This window comes from Sinocyclocheilus grahami, unplaced genomic scaffold (genome assembly GCF_001515645.1).
Source record: "Sinocyclocheilus grahami isolate Dianchi unplaced genomic scaffold, SAMN03320097.WGS_v1.1 scaffold97.1, whole genome shotgun sequence".
Classification (NCBI taxonomy): domain Eukaryota; kingdom Metazoa; phylum Chordata; class Actinopteri; order Cypriniformes; family Cyprinidae; genus Sinocyclocheilus; species Sinocyclocheilus grahami.
The window spans coordinates 103,241-126,283 of record NW_015505276.1 but is presented as its reverse complement, the minus strand read 5'-3'; the positions used below and the strand labels follow the sequence as shown (position 1 = coordinate 126,283).

The 23,043-nt window shown below is 39.7% G+C and overlaps 2 protein-coding genes across 2 annotated transcripts in view; both read right to left on the bottom strand.

Annotated features, from left to right (window-relative positions):
• LOC107587972 (glucosidase 2 subunit beta-like) overlaps positions 1-6,312 on the bottom strand; it is an 18,382-nt gene extending 12,070 nt beyond the window's left edge. Inside the window, exon 1 of the mRNA XM_016275958.1 lies at positions 6,252-6,312. Within this exon, the coding sequence (XP_016131444.1) occupies positions 6,252-6,312 (61 nt within the window). The remainder of the gene's footprint in view (positions 1-6,251) is intronic.
• Positions 4,909-23,043, bottom strand: part of LOC107587971 (cAMP-specific 3',5'-cyclic phosphodiesterase 4A-like) — a 52,775-nt gene continuing 34,640 nt past the window's right edge. The window contains exons 2-9 of the mRNA XM_016275957.1: positions 13,196-13,360; positions 12,630-12,666; positions 12,425-12,495; positions 11,938-11,987; positions 8,318-8,472; positions 8,100-8,222; positions 7,800-7,982; positions 4,909-7,701 (exon numbers count right to left, since the gene is read on the bottom strand). Of these exons, the coding sequence (XP_016131443.1) occupies positions 7,207-7,701; positions 7,800-7,982; positions 8,100-8,222; positions 8,318-8,472; positions 11,938-11,987; positions 12,425-12,495; positions 12,630-12,666; positions 13,196-13,360 (1,279 nt within the window). The 3' untranslated portion in view covers positions 4,909-7,206. The remainder of the gene's footprint in view (positions 7,702-7,799; positions 7,983-8,099; positions 8,223-8,317; positions 8,473-11,937; positions 11,988-12,424; positions 12,496-12,629; positions 12,667-13,195; positions 13,361-23,043) is intronic.

Below are 23,043 nucleotides of genomic sequence, written 5' to 3'. Positions count from 1 at the left end.
TTGAGATAGTGAATTGGTGGGTTTTTGTTAAATGTGAGCCAAAATCATCACAATTAAAAGAAAGACTTAAACTACTTCAGTCTGTGTGCACTGAATTTATTTAATACACAAGTTTCACAATTTGAGTTGAATTACTGAAATAAATGAACTTTTCCACAACATTCTAATTTATTGAGATGCACCTGTAGACTTTAAACATACGATTGCGAATATATGGTTTATTTGTGTTTGTCAAGTCATCTCCAGGTAATAAATAAATATATGAACAATGCAGTGCTAACTGACATAGCATCTATTACAGTATTTAAACTATTCTGCCTTATTATGTGATACAAAAGTGTTTGTAGTATATAAGCAAATCATTATTATTTGTTATTGTCCAGCAGTTATCTGATTTCTAAGCCAATTAAAAGCTAGAAATGAGAGAAAAATGTAAGTTGACTATACACTACCAGTCAAAAGTTGTTGAACAGTAAGATTTTTTATGTTTTTTAAAGAAGTCTCTTCTGTTCACAAAGCCTGCATTTATTTGATCCAAAGTACAGCAAAACTGTAAAATTTTGAAATATTTTTACTAGCCTATTTCAAATAACTGTTTTCTATTTGAATATATTTTAAAATGTAATTTATAGTGATTTCAAAGCTACATTTTTTGCATCATTACTCCAGTCACACGATCCTTCAGAAATCATTCTGATATTCTGATTTGCTGCTCAATAAACATGAATAATAATAATAATTAAAAAATATTTCAGGTTTCTTGAGCAGTAAATCAGCATATTAGAATGATTTCTGAAGGATGTTACACTGAAGACTGGAGTAATGATGCTGAAAATTCAGCTTTGATCACAGCAATCATTTAAAAATATATTCAAATAGAAAGCATTCTGATTTGCTGCTCAATAAACATGAATAATAATAATAATTAAAAAATATTTCAGGTTTCTTGAGCAGTAAATCAGCATATTAGAATGATTTCTGAAGGATCGTGTGACTGGAGTAATGATGCAAAAAATGTAGCTTTGAAATCACTATAAATTACATTTTAAAATATATTCAAATAGAAAGCAGTTATTTTAAATAGTAAAAATATTTCACAACATTACTGCTTTTGCTGTACTTTGGATAAACTAATAAGTGGCAGTCAGTCACCGCACCGGTGTGGATATTGTACTTCGCAATCACAGATTCTAGCCTCCGTCTTGGAATATATGACTCAAATAAGCATTTTCACTGGATATTGCCATATGAACACATAAGTAACACATCTGCCACGTTTGTTCTGACCAACTGAGGAAAAAAGCATTTCCATAAATCTCGCTACCAATAGTGATAATCTAAAGATCGGTTAGTTCATATCACATCAAACCATGCAAATTATTATTATTGTTATACTTTATTGTCAAATGACATCAAACCATGCAAATTATTATTATTGTTATACTTTATTGTCAAATTATTAATGTTAACAACATCAGCATTGGTGACTATGAGTATAGTGTGTATTAGTGTTTAGATTTCAATTTCTGTACAGTCTAATCTAATTGTCATACTCTTCGAATTTTATATTAAGAAATTCTTTTAACGAAAAAAGCAAATTATGCTCCCTTCGAACTGGTTTTCTTTAAAATACAAATCTTTGCTATCCCAGGCTATCTGTAATCAGAAGCACGTTTAAAACTGGAATATAATTTAATTTCATTCACATATGTTTCATGAACACATAATCCTTTCTAGATTACAATCCGCCATCAAAATGATACATTTAATTATTCCAGCTGCTGTGAGAAAAGGCTATAAACGATCCTCCACCTGCAGGATCCTCCGTCACATGCGATAGTCTAGTAGCTGGGACAACTTCATGTTTACAGACGTGACGTAATGACGCAGTGCCATGCTCGAATTTCCCGCAAAAACCGACCCGTACCACTCAAATTAAAAAACATTATTATAAGATAACCGTTGTGAATTGGGCTAAAGTAAGGCGATAGTTTTGAACACGGCTGGTTATGTACTTGCTCAAATATTGATTTTGGATCATTTTTAACCCAAAAAAGTTACGGACTGCAGCTTTAAACAGTGAGATGATGTCTTAAAGGGGTCATATGATGCGATTTCAAGTTTTCCTTTCTCTTTGGAGTGTTACAAGCTGATTGTGCATAGATAAGATCCCTGAAGTTGGAAAGACTAAAGTCTCAAAACCAAAGAGATATTCTTTATCAAAGTTAAGACTCTGCCACGCCCCCCTAAAGCGGCTCGTTCCAACACGCCCCCACATATCTACCTCACTATGTGGAAATATTTGCATAATGCGCCCAAATGTGCACGCAAAGAAAGAAAGCGTGGTTTCAGTAACCGCAGTCAGTGTTGAAGCAGACTGCGCTTGTTGGAAGGAGGGACTTTGTAGAAAACAAAGCGTTTGAGAGAGGCGGGGCATAGAGGACCTACAATAATATACAGTATTTGAAAAATAATGTGTTTTTTGAACATTAAAGCATGTCAACATATTACACCAAATAATGATCTTTAAAAAAGCATCATATGACCCCTTTAAATAGGGAAATGCAAGTTCTAGTGAAGGTGTTGACACAACTCTGCCCCCTACCTTTAATTTAAAGACATTTTCCTATTCTCAAACAGTGAGATGATGTCTTAAATAGGTTATTACACTTACACTTTCATTAATATTTTATACTTAAATATCTAGAAATTGTTTTAGTTGAAATGAAAAAATAAATAAATCACAGGTCCTAGTCCTAGGTCCCACAGGTTCAGAGTGTTTAAATTATTAAGATACTAAAAATGTTAATTAATAATAAAAAAAAATACTTCTGTTTCTAACAATAATACAGCAGTAATTCAACAATTGTGTTTTACTAGAAACGTTTGTCTTTAAATAGTCAGTCTGTAGGGGTCAGTAAACTGACTGTAACTCTAAATATATTAACTACCATTTTGCTAAATACCACTTCATTCTCTAAACAGATGATGCAAAATATTCTCAGTGTTTGCTGTCATGAGGTGTGTAGTGATCATACACAGAAATCAGCCTGATTACATGTTGCAGTTGTGAGACTGCAGATGGAAAAATATTAAAATACAGATACTGCATTTATTAGAAAAATCGTCCTTTATTTGTATTTTCAACACACTTTACAGTACTGAACAGTGAAAGAAAAAATATACTGGTATATATTTATATATTTGCTTTTTTATATATAGCTGTTTGCTTATTAAATGCATTTTATTCACAAAATGACAACTTAGTTCTCTCAGAGGAAAACCTTTCATAAAAATAATATAATATAAAATAACTTGGACACCTTATACACATTACAGCAATATAATGTACAAATATTACAATCATTTTCCTGTGATTTCTTTTTCATTTATATTATTACCATAACTTGTGGACAAGTAACATATTATTTAAAGCCCAGAGAATAATTTCATTGGAGAGTCTCATGAGGCATGACTTCAAAGTACAAAGAAAAACTGTTCTCTGATTAAGCCACGTCATCTTTCTGACTGTCTCTTGGTCATTAACCTCACAGAAGTATTTAAAAACCCTATTAAAATCCATTACAGTGCAGATTATTGACACAGAGTAGCTGATGTTGCTCAGTGCTTTAGCAGAAAATGGCACTGAGGACCAAAGAGACGACGTTTGGACCGAGCCATTTAAAGTGCTTACCCTGTGCCATGCTATACAACACTCTATACCATTCCCCATGATATCAGCCATCTCACAACAACTTCCTACAGAAAAAATAAAGTGCTGGTTAAGACAAGTTTTAGAAACAATGGATGATTAGTCTGTTTTCCAATACAATTCAAATATTCACATTTAAAGATGGATTCACAAAATGACAACTTAGTTCTCTCAGAGGAAAACCTTTCATAAAAATAATATAATATAAAATAACTTGGACACCTTATACACATTACAGCAATATAATGTACAAATATTACAATCATTTTCCTGTGATTTCTTTTTCATTTATATTATTACCATAACTTGTGGACAAGTAACATATTATTTAAAGCCCAGAGAATAATTTCATTGGAGAGTCTCATGAGGCATGACTTCAAAGTACAAAGAAAAACTGTTCTCTGATTAAGCCACGTCATCTTTCTGACTGTCTCTTGGTCATTAACCTCACAGAAGTATTTAAAACCCCTATTAAAATCCATTACAGTGCAGATTATTGACAGAGTAGCTGATGTTGCTCAGTGCTTTAGCAGAAAATGGCATTGAGGACCAAAGAGACGACGTTTGGACCGAGCCATTTAAAGTGCTTACCCTGTGCCATGCTATACAACACTCTATACCATTCCCCATGATATCAGCCATCTCACAACAACTTCCTACAGAAAAAATAAAGTGCTGGTTAAGACAAGTTTTAGAAACAATGGATGATTAGTCTGTTTTCCAATACAATTCAAATATTCACATTTAAAGATGGTGGGAGGTTGACTAAAATCCCCCAAATGAATGGCAGGGAGATGACAGGAGAAAGAAATGAAATTATGAAATTCCACAATTCAACTACAGTTCAGTACAACTAAAAGTGATTCATTGTGACAGTGATTGATTCTGAGAGATCTCAAATTTACAATTCAACATTACAGTATATACAAAACAAGCAGTGCTTCGTCTACTATTTATATTAGATAGTAGTTTTTTTTATTTCCAAACCATCAAACCAGAATGATACAAAAATAAAAACTGTACACAAACTGTTCAAAGAAAACACTTGTTTTTTTTCCTTTTGATATCCAAAAAGGATAGCAGCAAGGAATTAATTTAAATAATTTCTTAATAAGAAACAATTGCTACAGTGTTTAGTTTTTTTTATTTCCAAACCATCAAACCAGAATGATACAAAAATAAAAACTGTACACAAACTGTTCAAAGAAAACACTTGTTTTTTTCCTTTTGATATCCAAAAAGAATGGCAGCAAGGAATTAATTTAAATAATTTCTTAATAAGAAACAATTGCTACAGTGTCGTGTTAAAATGGCAAATATTATTTGTTAGCGTAGTGCTCACAACATTAACGAAAAGCCACACAACAAAGCAATTTTAAGGTAAGACGGGCAAATGTATATGGGAATGTCATCAGTTCGCACAAACCGATCATGTAACCTCGGCCTTTCCTCCTGTGGTCCACCAAATGAAAACTTACACCGTGACATCCTCTAATCCTGTCACAGACAAGTACAGTTATCACATACGTAATGGTATGACCTCGAGCTACAGCTCTGACAGGAACAGGCTTGTGTAAAGCTAAGATACTGACCAGCAGAAACTAGCTTGCCATCTTATTTCAAGAGGGATGCTCACAAACGCTGTTCCACAATATAGCAACAATTGATTCATTCAACTGAATTAAAACCAAACCAAAACAAATTCTGAGAGATGAGAGAGGCAATATTGCAAATCTAACATCAACCTGAGAACTCACTCTCATTCTATCGCTCTCTGTCTCCCTTTAAACATTGGTGAAAAGTCAAATAGACACCCTTAAAAGATGCTGGACATGAAATACATTAGAGCAACAGTTCCTTTAATGGTATGACCTGCTTTCTCTGTCTGTACTCCATTATAGTCACTTTGCCGTGCAGAAAAAAATACCCTACATCTCCAGATGGAGCTATTGTTTCTTCACAGACATTTAGGAAGGCATATAAGACATGAAACAAATAATCTGGGATCTAATGCCAACATCTTATTATTCCACAAAATGACAAGAAACCCTGCAGTTGACATTAAGGCAAAAAAGCATCAAACTCCATATGACTGCACGTCTTTCCAACATCTAACCACCAACGTCTTTCTCCCTCAAATATGCCTCAACTTCTCTCCCCATCCTCTGTTCTAGCCACCGATCGAGGCTCCTCCAACTTATCAGTTAAGCACTCATTCCTTTGGCAAAACATAACTTAGTGCGTTGTGGTGTAGAGAATGCATTACCAGCATGAGTGGGTGAAGGTGAGAGAGTCTGTGCGAATGTGTGCTGCAGTTGAGGAGACTCTTGCTTTTACAAATTTGGCAGGAATGGATATAACAAAACAAAACAAAAAGGCAAAACATATGTTTCAAAGCGTCACATGGCTTATCCTCAGATAGTGACTATCATTAATTATTCACATGGATAGTGAGGGTAGTTTGTAAGTAGTGACGGTGATAAATCTAATGTAGGCCCTAAATGCTCGGTTGGCTTGAAAGCGACCGAGGAAGACTGACAGATGAGAGCAGGAACTATCACAAAGACAATGCGAATGATCCATGCCGGCACGAGAACCATATTCGATGGAGATAGATTGCTTAAAAAGAGAAAGAGACAATCAAAAATGAAGACAAAAGCAGACACTCCTGTCCCACAATGCATTGCTTCACAACAGCTCCAGAGTTTAAGCTGGTGGTTCAGAAAGGCACACGGCCATCTTGCACTGGTAGCACTCCTGGGTAAAGGGTAAGAGGGGGTGGGACCCACTGATGATCCAAATCATTTCCGACATACTCATCCCTCCACAGTCTTCTGGACAGCAGACATAATCTTATTTTCTCCCTGCAGATGCAACTGTGTTCTCTCTATGACAGAAATTGAAAAAGTCTCTCAGATTTCACTCAGCATGTGAATTCTGAGGATTCAAGTCCCTGTTAGAATGCTTTAAAAACTGATTATTGACACTGATGCTCCTTTTTATGATGGCTTTTTCCCAAAGAGATTCCTTTCAGATCCAAGCCCCCTGAACACATACACAGACACACAGCCGTGTGTTTGCATGTACTGTGTGGTATCGTTATTTTAGGTTAAAATTCATGTACGCCTGTGAATGTGTGTATGCGTATGTGTAGGAATTCCAGAGTGCTACACTGACGTAATGGCCCTTTACAAACCCCACCGCAATTCTGTTTTACCGTCAAACCTCACCCTCGCTGCTGCTGGATGGACTCCAGCTCGCACTTGAAATCTACAGTTGCTGTGTTAAATACTTCTCTGATATCAATATTATTTTGTTCCCTTTTTGAAAAATAAAATCAAATGTCTTATTGGATTGGTACACAAGACTTATTCTGTTCATGGTTTAGCTAGCAGAAACAGAAGAGTCCTATGTGAATGGAATAGGGACAGTTTTTGAAGGATGGCCCCTACTCAGCCCCCTGGGCCAGACAGCTGTTCCTTGAGTCTTGAGTATTACGTGTCATCGGTAGGAGAGGATGACTTCTCCTCCTCCTCCGTCTCCTCTACGGGGCTCTCATCAGACTGTCTCTCGTCTTCCTCCTCAACTACTGACTGAACCTGCAGTCGCCTCCGTCCCGACCTCTCGACCACTACCTCTGTCACCTCCTCGCCGTCCTCCATTTTGTCCTCTATCTCGTCCTCCTCAGCTTCATCCGCCTCCTTGTCTTCATTCTTTGCCTCTTGACCATGGCTGTCTATGTGGTTATGACTGGAAGCACAGTCCTGTCCTGGTTCTCCCTCCAGGGTGAGCTCAAACTGGAATTTGTTCGTGCAGGATTCAAGCTCATTATCTGGGCCGTCAGGCGGTGGAGATGGGCTCTGGGGAATGGTGCTTTGGTACCAGTCCCGGTTGTCCTCAAGGGTGTCCAAAATTTCCTGAGCATCAGGGTGGACCAGGTCCCCCCAGGTCTCCCACAGGGGATGCACGATATAATCAATAAATCCCACCTGAAAAAGGAAACCCAACATGTAGAGAGACAGTTAAGGCGCAGCTTATGTCAGAGAAGGTTGAGAATGTATGTTTTTGTGGGTGTTTATATGTGTACCTGACTCTTTTCCACGGACGCAGTGTGTTTGTCACACATGGGGCTGATTTCCATCCCACGCTCTCGCTCTTTATCGCCCTGCCGGAAGAACTCCTCCATAATACGCTCAGTCCACTGCCTGTACACTGCCAGGGGCTTGGTTGGGTTACTAAGGTCAGCACAGTGCACCATGTTCCTCATGACCTACACACACATACAGTACACACTTGTGACTAAGTAGTCTGTCTTTTTTTTCTAGTCTGCACTTACAGACTCATGTCATAGTTTTGAACAGTTTTGTTGCATGATAAAGACACACACCTGTATTCGGTCATTATAATGGTCCAGCATCAGCACACCTGAACTTGTCACTTTCTTGGTCTCAACCATTGTCTTTAGATCTGCCAGCAAGCTCATATGCTTTGACATGTCTGTTGCCAGAACCTGAGAAAACAAGGAATTGAAAGTGTTCATTAAAAATGTTGACCCTCAGGAATACAAAAAAACTGAGGTTCAGTGCAGTGCAATCAGGGTCTAACCATGTCGATGACCAACTTGCGCAGACTCTGCCGTTGCCGTTTGGTGAGGTTCTGAAAGATGTCACAGTTCTCCTCATGCAGAAGCTTGAAACCTACAGCCAGGTGGTGGTTCTCCAGTACAGATTCATCGTTGTACATTAATGCCAGTTCTGAGTCTGTAAAAAAGAGCAGGACAGGCTATCAGTGGATTTCTGGGTCTTCTTGGGTCCTTTACATAAACAAGTGAGGACGCTGTTGCTGATTTTTCCCATTTTATTTACAATATTTAGCCTCAAATTTAGTATAGTTACGCCTTCTTTCTTTGCGTGAACATTTGGGCGGCGTTATGCAAATCTTCCCACATCGTGAGGAGTGGTTGACTCTTAACTTTTATAAAGAATATTTCTTTGGATTTGAGACTTTAGTCTTTGCAACTTTACAGATCTTCTTTATGCACCAAGAGCTTGTAACACTCCAAAGAGAAAGGAAAACTAGAAATTGCATCATATGACCCCTTTAAAAATAGTTTTTGATCTTCCAAGCTGTTTAATGCCACTCAGCAGGTGTTGCATGCATCAGTCCAAAAGAAATTAAATAAAAAGTGCCCATCCATAAAAAAAGTGTCTCACACGGCTCCTGGGGGCGAACAAAGGCCTCCTGTAGTGAATCGATGCGTTTTTGTAAGAAAAATATCCATATTCAAAACATAATAATCACTTTAATGTAGCTTGCGCCAACAGTTGTAAACGGAAGTAGCTCCGGGTGGATGACGTATGAGTTCAGCATTGTGAATGCGCTGGTGAGTCTCGTGAAAACCAACGTTTGTTAAGAGGAGCAAAGGAAGCAAAGTTTCCCTACTTCAGCAAAGGAAAACCAGTCTCCTCTTGGCTTATATCAAAATCCTCCGACATTCTTCTTTACAAATCCTCGTTTTGTACTTCTAATAAGTGACCGTTGTTTTGTTTTGATCTCTCCCCTGCACTTCTGCGTTCGTCACTTCTGAGCGGCGCATGCGCAACGCTGAAATCATACATCATACGCCCGGAGCTGCTTCCTTGTACAACTGTTGGCACAAGCTACATTAAAGTGATTATTACTTTTTGAATATGGATATTTTTCTTACAAAAATGCATCGATTCGCTACAGGAGGCCTTTGTTCATCCCCAGGAGCTGTGTGAGACACTTTTTTTTAAAATGATGGGCGCTTTTTATTTAACTTCTAAATAAAAGAAGTTAAATGTCACAAATGTGGCATTAAACAGCTTGAAAGATCAAAGACAATTTTTAATATAACTCCGACTGGATTTGTCTGAAAGAAGAAAGTCATATACACCTAGGATGACTTGAGGGCGAGTAATTTATGGGCTAATTTTCATTTTTGGGTAAACTAACCCTTTAACAAACAATATAAAATGTAATACCGGTATCTTCCCTCATAATGGTATTTTCACATACCATGGCAAGCCTAGTTACCAATATAATTATCTAAAGGGGTGGGAAACATTTAGTACCTCACAGTTCAATTCAGATTGATTTTTATTTATTTATCTATTTTATTAACATTAATGTAACAGACGGCAAAGTTTATTAAGCTGCTTACACTTTAAGAACAAACGCACGGATCTAATATACTGTTACATCCGATTTGCTCCAAACTGTTTATGTTCACATATGGCATAATAGACTGTGTACTCCACACAATGTGTATTTTGACATAATTATGTGTGTATTTGACCATTTAAGCGCAATAAGCTGTGAAAGAGAATTTAGGATTGCATGCCTCTGAGAGGCAGCATTTGTGCTCGCACTTCGGCTGTGTGTCCGTCAGCACGAGTACTGCATTGAGTCCTTTTCGCAGCTTACTGTTAATAACACTAACGTGCCAATAACTTTTGATAGTACTCTCTTTCATGGTCTGCATGTAATTCCCTTCCTATATTACATGAATGTGTGTGTATCAGACATATGCAAATGCATTTCTATTACATGCATCGTCATTGTTGTTAAATCATCTGAATATAACAGGTTTAAAGACGCAAATAATGCACAATTTTTCATCAACAACACAACATGAGATATAACAATTCTTTTCAGTAATTACAATTTTTTAAGTAAGTCCAAGTCAATTTTCTGTCACAGCTATCAACCCACTCACTGTGAGCCTGAATCTTCCTGAATTTTCATTCAGGGATCAATACACAATGTATATCTATCTCACACAGTCAAGATGTGAGTTTTGTGTGTGTGTGTGTGTGTGTGAAGGAGAGAGATGTATTTAATAGTCTGACAAAAAGGAGGGGAGGGAATCTAGGCTTTAGTGTCTCCGCTAATCTCTGCATGAACGATTCTGCGTATGGGTATGAATATGTGTGTTCTCTGCTTCATTATACAAGCTCTGCCTCAATCGCCCAAGAGATCTTCCATTTGCACACAAATGCTGCTTTCTTCTCATACTAACATCTGCCTGATCAGGTATATAGCAAAACACCGGTATTATGGTGCATGGACACAACCATACAAAAACTGCACATCCAAAGTATTCATGGCACTGTCTCTTTAAACAGGCAAGCTATGGAAGAGAGCAACCGAATTTGATGTTTAAAAAATGCTGAATACTGATATTTGAAATTATTTTGGGGAAAAAAGAGAAAATGTATCTAAAATAGCCAGTAGGTGGCAGCAAATCACTGCATAAGTGAGTCATTGAGTCATTCATTCAACTGATTCATTCAAAGGGTAATGAAACACCCATAGTGTGTTGCTCAGAGACGCAAAACTTAAATTATTTTCATTGACTAAATAGAGCAAAAAGTCAGTTAATATTAACTTATTGTTTATTGAACTGTTCTTACAGCCTTTATCACATTTGCAGTTGTGCTGATTTTTGGAGAAAAAAACTACTCTTTGTGTGCTATTAACTATATAAGATGATATAAATATAAACTATATATAAATGTCACATGGTGGCATTTTTGCCATGTTACATTGAATTTTAGGGGAATTCTAAATGTATTTTAATAAACTAAATCAAGCAGTGAAAGCATTAACTCTAAATGTGCTCACGCATTAGTCTAACCTACATCACATAGTGTTAGGGTGCACTCTCCGGGTGTGTTTTTGTTTGGTTTTTGCAATATACTCGATAATCAAATCGCACATCGTTTAAACAACAATTACGATATTATCGCACACCCCTAACTGCAATACGCAACCTGCTCAACAGAAGGGAGTATCTACATACTTTTGACCATGTAATTTATATGAGAAGATCTGATGAGGACTCAAGTTAAAGTGATATCTTAAATAAATAAAATATGTATATATAATTATATAACTTTTTTATCATAGCTCATTTATTTTAGAAGTTCAACATGTGGAGCTCCTTCACTGCTGATACGCTTCAGAGTTCCTGATATAAACTTAGCGGCTCAGGGCTGTTATTTGGCTAGTTAAAGCATCTGGTTAGGTTCCAGACCTGTTTCCCATATGGCTCCACTATTTCTGATGCTGTAATGCATTTAACTGGCAACAGTGCCTACAAGAGGAAGTGTTTGCGTAATGTGAGAGACACTGTGTGGGAGAGTGCAAGTGTGGGTGATAGAAAGCTTACCAGTGACTAAGTTACAGTACAGTAAACATACCTGAGAGCGTTGCTGGGGGAACTGTGGGTTGACTGGTCACTGGTGACCTCCTGTGGATAAAAAGATAATTACATTGGTGATAGTGGTGGAGGTTGCCCTCTACTGGCATAAATCCAGTTAACACTGCTCACTGGGAGGAGGCCTGCACTGGATAAGAACTGACTGAGCAATGTGAATATAAAAATACTGCTGAAAATATTATTTATTTTATAAATTATTTTGTAATTTATTTTAAATTACACATGTTTATATATATCATTAAATTTTATATAAAAAATATTTTCACATAAAATAAAGTCCCTAGCATAAAATCTTATTTTTATGTTAGAATTAAGAGTTGGGCTGTTTGAATATGCTTTATTTTCTTCATTATTCATCATGAATGAAATATAAAAATGCTTTATTGGAGAGGACACACTGATGGCCATAAGGGGGCAGAGCAGAAATAAAGAAACTGTTGCATCAAAGCTGGAAGAGCTGAACTGACTTGTTGGTGGGAGTCGTGACGTTGGCTAGAATTGTGAAGTTGCTTCTGACAGTTCGTAGACTAGCCAACACCTGTGTAGAAAAGAAAAAGAGAGAGAGAAAGAGCAGGTGAACAGCAGAATATCACTCAACGCCACCTCAGCAAGTCATGACAAGCAATTAGCACTCATTATATACTGTTTGCTAGACACAACAGTGGGTCTTACCTGAGCAAAAGGGGTGACTATGAGATCTTCAACATGACTGTGGAAAGAGGAAAGAGCAGTTCCAGTAAAATGAAAGAAAAAAAATACTATATTTGGCAAATGTTTACAAATGTGACCCTGGACCACAAAACCTGTCTTAAGTTGCATTATTTAAAAAGCTTATTTATTATAAATCTCAATTTCGAAAAATTGGCCCTTATGACTGGTTTTGTAGTCCAGGGTCACAAATGGTCTTTTAACAATATTCAGATGAAGCCAGAATCATCCCCAGGTGTGAGGAAATAGATTCAACCCAACATCAAAACATGCAATTTTTTTTTATGGCCATAATCCAAGCGGCAGTCACCGTGGTCACCACTGCATGCTGGGAGCGTGAGCGTGAGCGTGTACACTCTTCTAAGGGTGTAACAGTATTATACTGAGACGGGTAAAGAGGGATTTAGTCGATGTGCTTAATGCTGCATGGTGATTCTGGGATAAAAGAACGTCCTCTGAGGCCTTTTAGAAATGAAAAGTGGAGACAGTAAACAGTGAGACTGTGCTGCGTGTTGAGGGAGACGGCTTACCCCTCGCTGTTGATGGAGGAGTTTCGTGACATGGTCTTGGGGGACATGTCGTAGTCGGAGTCAGAGCGGTAGAGGAAAGATTCCCTTCTCTGACTCTGAGGGAAGGAGGGATGGAGCACCAGCCCAGGACTCGCCTGCGAAGAGGGCCCATTCTCCCCATCATAGCTGTACAGAGAGAGAAACCAAAATGACAGGGAGAGAAAGTAAAAATGCATGTCTTGTCATTTAGCTCGAACAAAGCTTTGCCAGTGGCAGCATTAGATTTCCAGTCTCTGGCCAACACAACACAAATAGAGATGTGGAACACAAACAATCATGATTGCCTCTTACTCTAGAGACAGCAAACACTCTCTGAATATATAAAGAGCTGATGAAGACTGTGTCACCCTGAACAACCATTAAAGGAAATCACCAGCCTAATCAGAGAAGAATCCTCAGCCGCCACTTCACAATTTATATTCTATGAGCACTTTGTGGCTTAAAGAAATAGTTCACGCAAAAATGAAAAATCTGTTATTATCTGCTTACCCACATGACACCAAACCCATATGCATATCCTTTTTGTGTGTGAAATAGAAAATGATTTTTCTTTTCAAATAGTAGAGCATGGCACTAGCAATGCCAAAATCATGCGTTTGATTCCCAGAGTGTGCATTAACTTATAAAAATATATACTTTGAATGAAATGCAAGTCACTTTGCATAAAACTGTGCCAAATGCATAAATGTACGTTGCATGTGCTGTAATCAAATGTGACATGTCAGTTTAAACATGCAAAATATAAAACTAGGATATGCCATGGAACATTTTCTATTCTTAATACTTTAGAAAGCGTGGAATATGGTGATGTGGACTTCTTTTATGGTGTCTTTTTTTGGTCCTTCATATTTCACAGAAAAATAACTATAAAGGTTAGGGTTATAAAGGGTGAGTTAATAATGGCATAATTTTAATTTTGGGTGAACTGCTGCTTTAAGCTTTGCACTAAACACAGACATCTGTGGAAAGACTAATCCACACAGTTTTAGCATTAAACATGTGACTAGTGGAAAAGTACCGTATACAGTGTCTGACCCCATCTGGGGTTATAATAGACGCACTGTATTTGTTCAGTTATCGTGACACTGTGATAATGAATGAAGACTAGTCATCCGGAGAGCCTAATGATTGCAGAGCTGAAAGTGAGCATGAAACCTATTGCAGGTCATTGGTCTGTAGTAAACAAGGCATATAATGCCACCAAATCTGAATGCAAAAGCAGATATAATAAAGGACAGGGGGAATATTGGAACAGTGCAAAGTACACAGCTCATCCTTGAACCATTTGGCTGGGATCACCAGAGCCTCAAACATCTACAAAAGTATCCGCCCATGGAGCTCATAGCGGGGTCAGGGGTCCAAAGCAAGGAAGCCAAGCAGAAGAAAGAGAGGGCTTTTGCATGATTCCTAATTCCTCAGCTCTGGTTCCAGCCTCCTCTGAGTCATGCCGGGAATTATGGGTACCAGCACCAGCGAAACCTCAAACCAAAGTCTACACTTCAGAAGTGAAGCGTCAGAACTAGACGCCTGCCAAGACCTCAGTCTCTCTCTCGTGCTGTCAGTCACTCTTCCTCCCCCTCACTCCCTCGCTTCTCACAGACAAAATACTAAAGCCCCTCTTCCCACACGCAGTGCATGAGGCATCTGAGCTCGTCTCCTGCCCCTAAATGCAGAACTGAAGGTACTTTTTAGCCTGTGGCTATGGAAAGCTCCTGTTTCTGCGTGGCAGCTGGTGAGCCGGATCTGGACTACGCCTAGGTTCAAATAGTTTTTATGCCAGTTGTTTACATTTTCTTTATCACACAGACGTGCTACAAGTGCTACAGCACTTGAAACGTGCCTGAGCTGGTTCTTTCTAGCAGCTGCCATCCCCTCTCTCTGGAGATCCCGAGTGATGTGAATCCACAGTAAACAGGCCCTGCCTGTCCTCTCTACATGCCCCTCGAGACAAACACCACCTCGGGCTCTTGACCTACACCTCCTCTTCCCTCTCCATATCACACTTCTTCTGCTTCCATCTAAATCCTTCCCTTTTACAGTTGCTCCTTCTGTTTTACCCGCTCTCACACTCCTTATCTCGCAGCTCACAGAATTCCTCTCGCAGCGATGGGAAGACCGAGCGACATGAGCGATAGAAGATGGAGTGCACAAATACTTAAAAAAAGCTTGAGGAGAGCAAAAACATGAAGGAGGAGAGGAAGAGCATGAGGGAGGGGGGTGACTCATGGCCTATCTAAATATTTACATGCCCTAGGTGCATATACGGCTTCTTCCAAAACCATTTTATTTTTCCAGCAACAACTGCAACTCCAATTACACATGACAACACACAGTTGACATTAAAGAGTCAACGTACCACTGCCTGTCACTATCTGCATAACTACAGCAGTCAGGCTTTACTGCGCAGTCCAAATAGCAGCTTTCTGTAAACCCATTTCCTATAATGAAGAACAAGCTCTTTTTTTCAGCATTAACACGGTGCCTTTCGCTCAGAATGTGTTGCTTTTCTTGCACTGTATTCATGCCTGTAGAGGTAGTGTGTGTGTGTGTGTGTGTGTGTGCGCGAGAGAGAGTGAATGTGTGGGCGCACACGAATTCTGTCTGTGCTTCACTTGAATTCCTCCTGTAGTCATGTGACATTTGTGCTGCTCAGAGACTATCCACAAAGGAGCGAACAATAAGAAATGAGAAGCCTTGTCAACCAGTTTCCCCTTCTTCTCCCTTTTCTTGTGTTGTGATTCGAGCCCCTCTCTTTCTCTTTCCCCCTCGTTCTACCTCCTTCTCTCCTTCTCGGGCTTTTTACCAGTCTCTGTCTTTTCTATCTCAAAGATCTCTGCCTTTCATTGCCTCATTCTCTGTAATTTGTGTCTATGGCTGTGACTCAGCCCAGAATAAAAAGCAAGCAGAATGCATGCTGGGATATTGGAGTTCTCATTTGTTTATAAGGCACAAGAGACACACTCGCTATACCCTCATAGACACACAATCAAAGGGCATTTTTGTGTGTATGTGTCAAACACTGCGTCGCTAACTCTTGGAAATCTAAAACTGAGCTTCAAGAATTGAAGGAATACGATATTCGCTGTTTTGGGAATTAATATAAACACCACTACCATCAAGTTGCACATGTATGTGTGCAAATGGCGTGTATTAACAATCATAAAATAATTGTGGAAGACGAAGCAGCAATTATCTTGCTTCAGTAATCAATAAGGGTGGAAAAATGAATTAAGCTTTCATCATAGATAATGTACTCGTAAAATACACACACAAAACACACTTTTTTACACGCTGTGAGTTCAGGATATGCCACTGGCAGCTCTTGCTTTCATTCGGCGATAACAGATCCCCTGGAGAGTAGCACTCTGGACAATGACATGATGATCATAGGGGGCACAGCGGAAAGGATTTGAGCCAGCTGGGTGAGTTTCCTATAAAAGATAACACATTAGCATCAGCATATCCCTGTGCCTAGCAAAATTGATTGGGTTGTTTATGTATCTTCTACACCTCGCTAAATGACCTTGGAGTGACTGTAAAAAGCTGCAACCTTACAATAATTCCAGAAGACAAGAAAAGCAATTACTGCTTTCAAATACAAAGGTGCTCAAACGGATGCACAAAAAAAGTATAAAAATAAAAGAAACGGTTATCCGGTAAAAGTCCTGAGGGACGAATTCAAATTCATAATAGCTCACACATGTGCCCCCTGAAGGCTTCACGCAATGAGGATGTCTTCCTAACGTCCAAGAGGCTGCCTGAATGTGACAGCACAATTAAAGTAATTTGATAAATGTCGTACCGTTCTCTACACAGTCCAGGAGAGTGCGCGTGGAGGCATGATTCTTACGTTCAGAGCTTTTCGAGATGGCAGTTTTGAAATTAATTGAATATAAATCTGGGCCTATGAGTAATAGAGCGTGTAATGCTCTAAAAGATGTGGCTTTGAGTCACAAGTATTTGGACTAAAAGACGATTCGCCAAATAAACGCATGCACTAAAACTACCCCCATTTTCCCTCCAAGATCACAATCTTAATGCCACCACCATGTAATCCCAAATTTATAGGTGAACCATCGACCCCTCATCTGAAGAGCTTGCCTCAAGTACATACTGTAGCACTCACTCCCTATTTGCCACTACAAAGTGTTCCGGTAGCTCATTACGAATGTTCTCACTTACAGAGCAATAATAAAGGAATTTGATTATGTTCCATTAATACTCCGGGTTTTAAAAGGCTTTGAAGTTTGACTCAAAAAGCTGACTGAATTAATTAAAACTTGGTGTACAGTATGAGAGGGACAGCATGGAGGATTTGAGGGCTCACTCCATCCAATGACCCTGTTATTGATTCCTTACTACCAGTGAACACAAATCCTGGGCCCTGGAGACTCTCAAGCTCCCTGAACACATGGCTGCAGTCCATCAGCGGAGCGGAGTGAATTCTTTATGTGGGAAGAGCAATTTAAAAAAAAAAGACCTCTTGCCAAAAAATCCTTCATTCTCTCCCTTTCAGTTAATGATTAACGCCTCCCCCGACCCCCAACCAACACCGCCCGCTCGCCCGTTCCCAGCACGGCAGCCTGAATGGAGAGTGACAGTTATTTCCTGCCTCCACTTTCTCTGCTGCCAAGCACAGATGCTTGTTGCTTGTGCACACCAACACCCCCAATGACTGCATCCCCCTCTCCTCACCCAGACATTTAGCACCTGGTTGATTGCTGCATGCAGGGAGGGGGCCAGAGGATAGGGTAGATGTTGGGGAGTGGGGGGCAATCATAAAATCAGTGGCGACTGTATATGATGCTGTCAGATCGCTGGCTCTTTAATCAGCAGCTGATACCATGTGATAGAGCTTTTATTGTGGCGCTCTGTCCCTTTGGCAGTGCATTACAGCGAACTGTGTCACATCAGTCCCCACTCTGACTCACAGAGATATTTAAGGGAGCATGTGGAACACTCTCTTCCAGCAGCTAGAGTCCTGGTGAAACCTGCAAGGCTCCTGGTGTTCCCCCACACGATGGTTCGCCGCTCAGCCTCTTCCCTTGAGACAGGTGAGTGACCGGCTCCCAGAGGGCAGGTAAGCATAGAAACTGAGAGCCGACTGTGATCTGTGCCCTGTGTCACAGTCCCGCACAAACGCGCAGGCAGGACTGAAAGAGGCAGGCTGGCCATGTTGCGCTTCCTGGCATGAAGTCATCTTGCCGGACACCATGCTCCAGTCAGATAAAAGAGCTGGGGATTACAGCAGATTATCTGACCGACAGAATCAGAAGCACCTCATTGAAAGTGTCCCAACAGTGAGAGCTCTACCATTACAAACAAGCCAGGCATCTGCCCTCAGGAAGAGGCTTTAAAGCCTTGATACCATTGATTCAGCTGTACAGTCATTTCTCTGAGAGTCATTGAAAAGATTGCTTTTACTATCTATATTATGGCTGGATGCATTTCCAAATTCCATATAAGCCTCGGCTTTGCACATAAGAGTGACTCTCCTGTGGTGTGCGATGACGGAGTTCTGTACAGACATGATGAGCTACCACAAAACATGTTTTACTACCATCCTGCTCCCTGTCTGTTCCCGATATCAGTCATTCGTGCACTTTTTATTTTTTGCTTGATATCTCTATTTTCTTTCAAAATACTTGTGGGATACCTTTCAGTTCTTATTAGACAAATGATATTAGCACACTGCTGACTTCAAGAACAGTACACTCTCTTCACTATTAATACACCCCAGAAACTTTTGTCAGCATTAACATCAGCATTTATGTCTTTCCAAACCAGTGTGACTTTCTTCATTCCACAGAAGACAAAAAGAGAAGACTGTGCTTAAAAGACTGAGAATTTTAAGCTTTAAAAGGACACAAAAACAAACTATCATACTATTGGTTCATACATGTTGAATACTATAGTCTTTTTAAAGGGTCGTTGTGTCTATCTCATGTCGTTCCAAACCAGTAAGACCTTCTTTCATCTTCAGAACACAAATTAAGATATTTTTGATGAAGTACGAGAGCTTTCTGACCCTGCATAGACAGCCATGCAACTACCACGTTCAAGACACAGGAAGGTAGTTAGAACATCATTAAAATAGTCCATGTGACATCTGTGGTTTAACCATAATGTTACAAGAATACTTTTTGTGCGCAAAGAAAACAAAAAAGAATGACTTTATTCAACAATTTCTTCTCTTCCATGTCAGTATTTGATGCGTGTTCATGACCGTACCACTGTGTACCGTACCACTACCATTCCTCTGCATGCAAACAAGCTGCAGCACATCCGGGTTTTATGTCAGAATGCCGGCTCCTGCGTCAGCAGCATGACGTGAATGTGAAATTGTTGAATAAAGTCTTTATTTTTGTTTTTGTCACACACAAAAATATCTTACATTTTTTTGTTCCGAAGATGGAAAAGGTTACGGCTTTACGGGTTTGGAACAACATAAGGGTGAGTAATTAATGACAGAATTTTCATTTTTGGTTGAACTATCACTTTAAGTCATATGGTAGCTTTGTTTGATAAATGGAACAAAATTTAAGTTGCAATTCACTAAAAAGAAGCCATGCATGATTAATAAACTAATTGTTTGGCAATTTCTTTCCTTTACAGATTATTCGTCATTCACTGTATTTGAATGGAAAAGATCAACCAGAATCACAATTTCATCTTTAGTGTTTCAGGGAACAAAGAAAGCCATAGTTTGGAACGATTATCTTTGAATTACAATTTGTGGGTGAACTAGTCCTTGAAATCTTTCAAAATTGATGCCTAAAAACATAACCCTTGTTGTGAACTGCATTCGTGACTGGCAGCCTGACTGCAATAAATTATTCTTTTCGCTGCCCCACTGCGCTCTCTTCTCAAACCCATCCAGCAGTGTCACCCAGCTGTGGCCTCATAACAGCAAACTTCACCCAGTGAACCCCACTTCCGTGCCACAGTAGCCATTACTGAGAAACATTACTCAGTGGTGTTGGTGCTTCCCAAGCCAAGCAACCAACAGCATGCCAGCTCCCTGCTCATATACTCAAATCTGACTAATTCCTACTGAGTACAGCCATTGGCACACCAAAGGCTCTCGCTCCCACCGCTACGTTCGCTCCTCTCAATCCCCAGTGCGCACTAACCTTTTATATGGAAATCGTCCCTGTGCATCTAGGGGCCATGAGGAGTAATGGGAAACTACTAAGAATCTGGTTTCCAGCATTCACATCTTTTAACAAGCTTTAGTGAACTGAAATGTCAGGGGGAAGCCCCGAACAAGTGTTTGTTTTAATGAGGGTTGTTTGCGATTAGCATCTGTCTGCTTTCAACACTCAGCAGCACTTGAGCACTTCCATCCTCACTGGTTTCAGTATATTGGGATTTATAGCACATCACAGGCTTAATTATATAAATGGACTGGGAGGAAGATACACGAAGGACCGTTTACAACTGAAACCGTTTCATTCTCAGACACAATAGCTGATCTGAAACATACAAAGTCTTGACCTTTGTTTACATCTTACGGCAGCGAAAACAGACCCTTAGGTAGGCTGCGATTCTCCATTTCACTATATGACGACATATTGATTTGTTAATAGCACCAATCGAACATCATTTCCTGGTGTAATGACCAAGACAAAGAAGTTACTGGGGCAAGGAATTACATAATCAAGAGAGCAGTGGTCAGTTGGCTGTCTAACAAAGGCCCTTCACAGACACCATTAGAGACATCGCAGCTGAACTGGAAATACAATTAACACACTGATCCATGTAATGAGCCAATCAGAGATATTGACACCGGCTCAGATCCAGTAAAAGCATTCATCCTGTGCTTTTAGACAGCACATGGAGTCTCATGCTGCATACACCAAATCTGTAATGTACAAACCAGCTTCCAGAGCTGCACCCCCGCCCTGATCTCCTAGTGCAGCCCACACACAGAGGGGTATTTTTAGCGTATCACCCTGTCTCTGAGATGGAAAGCATAACTCCCCCTCTGCAGGCTGGGGCTACTGGGGCTCTGTTATTTTAATCCAGACTGGAGAGAGAACGAGAGAGATACAGAAAAAGAGGGAGGGAGTGAGTCATCAAGAGCTACCTTTGTGTCACTGTAGAGTTGTCTTCTGCGCCACCATCATCTCTCCATCTCTCTCTGCACCAATCTATCTCATGCATTACAGTCACATATCATTGCTATCTATCTATCTATCTTTTTGTAGTATATTAATATACACTGATCAGCCACAGCATTAAAACCACTGACAAGTGATTATATTGATCGAACACATTTATTATATTATTACACTAGCACCTGTCAAGGGGTGGGATATATTAAACAGCAAGTGAACAGTCAGCTCTTGAATTTCATGTGTTGGAAGCAGGAAAAATGGAAAGTGAAAAGATCTGAGTTACTCTGACAAGGTCCAAATAGTGATTGCTAGACAACTGGGTCAGAGCATTTCCACAATTCTTGTGGAGTGTTCCCACTATGCAGTGGTTAATACCTACCAAAAGTGGTGCAAGGAAGGGCAACTGGTGAGCTGGCATCAGGGTCATGGGTGCCCAAGGCTCAATGATGCATGTGGGGGAGCGAAGGCTAGCCTGTCTGGTCCAGTCACACAGAAGAGCTACTCTAGCTCAAATAGCTGAACAACGTAATGCTGGCCATGATAGAAAGGTGTCAGAAAACATCACAGTTTGCTGTGAATGGAGTTACATAGCCACAGATTGGTCAGAGTGCCCATGGTGACCCCTGTCCACTACCAATACCAAAAGTGCCAGAACTGTACCATGGAGCAGTAGAAGTAGGTTGCCTGGTCTGATGAATCACGTTTTCTTTTAGATCAGTAGGATGGCTGTGTGCGTCATTTACCAGGGGAAGAGATGGCAGAAGGATGCAGGCAGATGCAGTGTTATGCTCTGGGCAATTTTCTGCTAGGAAACCTTGGGTCCCGGCATTTAAGTGGATGTTACTTTGATATGGATCACCCACCTAAAGACTGTTGCAGACCATGTACACCCCCTCATGGCAATGGTGTTCCCTGATGGCAGTGGCCTTTTTCAGCAGGATAATGCACCCTGCCACACTACAACAATTGTTCAGGAATGGTTTGAGGAACAAATAGTTGAAGGTGTTGCCTTGGCCTCCAAATTCCCCAGATCTCAATCTGATTGAGCATCTATGGGATGTCCTGGACCAAATCTGATCCATGGAGACCCCACGTCGCAACCTATAGGACTTAAAGAATGTTCTGCTAATTTCTTGCAGACACCACAGGACACATGCTTAAGTTTTGTGAAGTCCATGCCTTGATGCATTAGAGCTGTTTTGGAAGTATGAGGGGGCTGATATTAAGCATACTGTGGTTTTAATGTTGTGGCTAATTAGTGTACTCTATCAGCGACGATTGGTTTAAGACTGCACAGGAAGCTTGGTTCAATGATACATTTATAATTTATAAATATTAATACATATTATTCATGCTTATTAGATTACCGCGATTTGAACAACTCGCGATAAATAAATACTGTCCAGCATAAAGCACAGTTTTAAGTAACAGTCTCACGTGCGCACATCACACAGAGTAGTTTCGTTTTGAGTGAAAACAGGGCGGAAAAGCTGGGAGGTTTTAAGTGCTAAGGGATTTATACAAATGAATATATGAATTAATTAATTATATGAATGTACCTCTGAAGGTTCTAACTGTCTTCAGAAACGATTCGATGGCATTTTGTTTTAATCTTCGCTCCATGTAATACCTAAAGGAAGTCTTCTTAATCGCAATACTGCTTTGTCCACGGAGGTTACGGGAAACAGC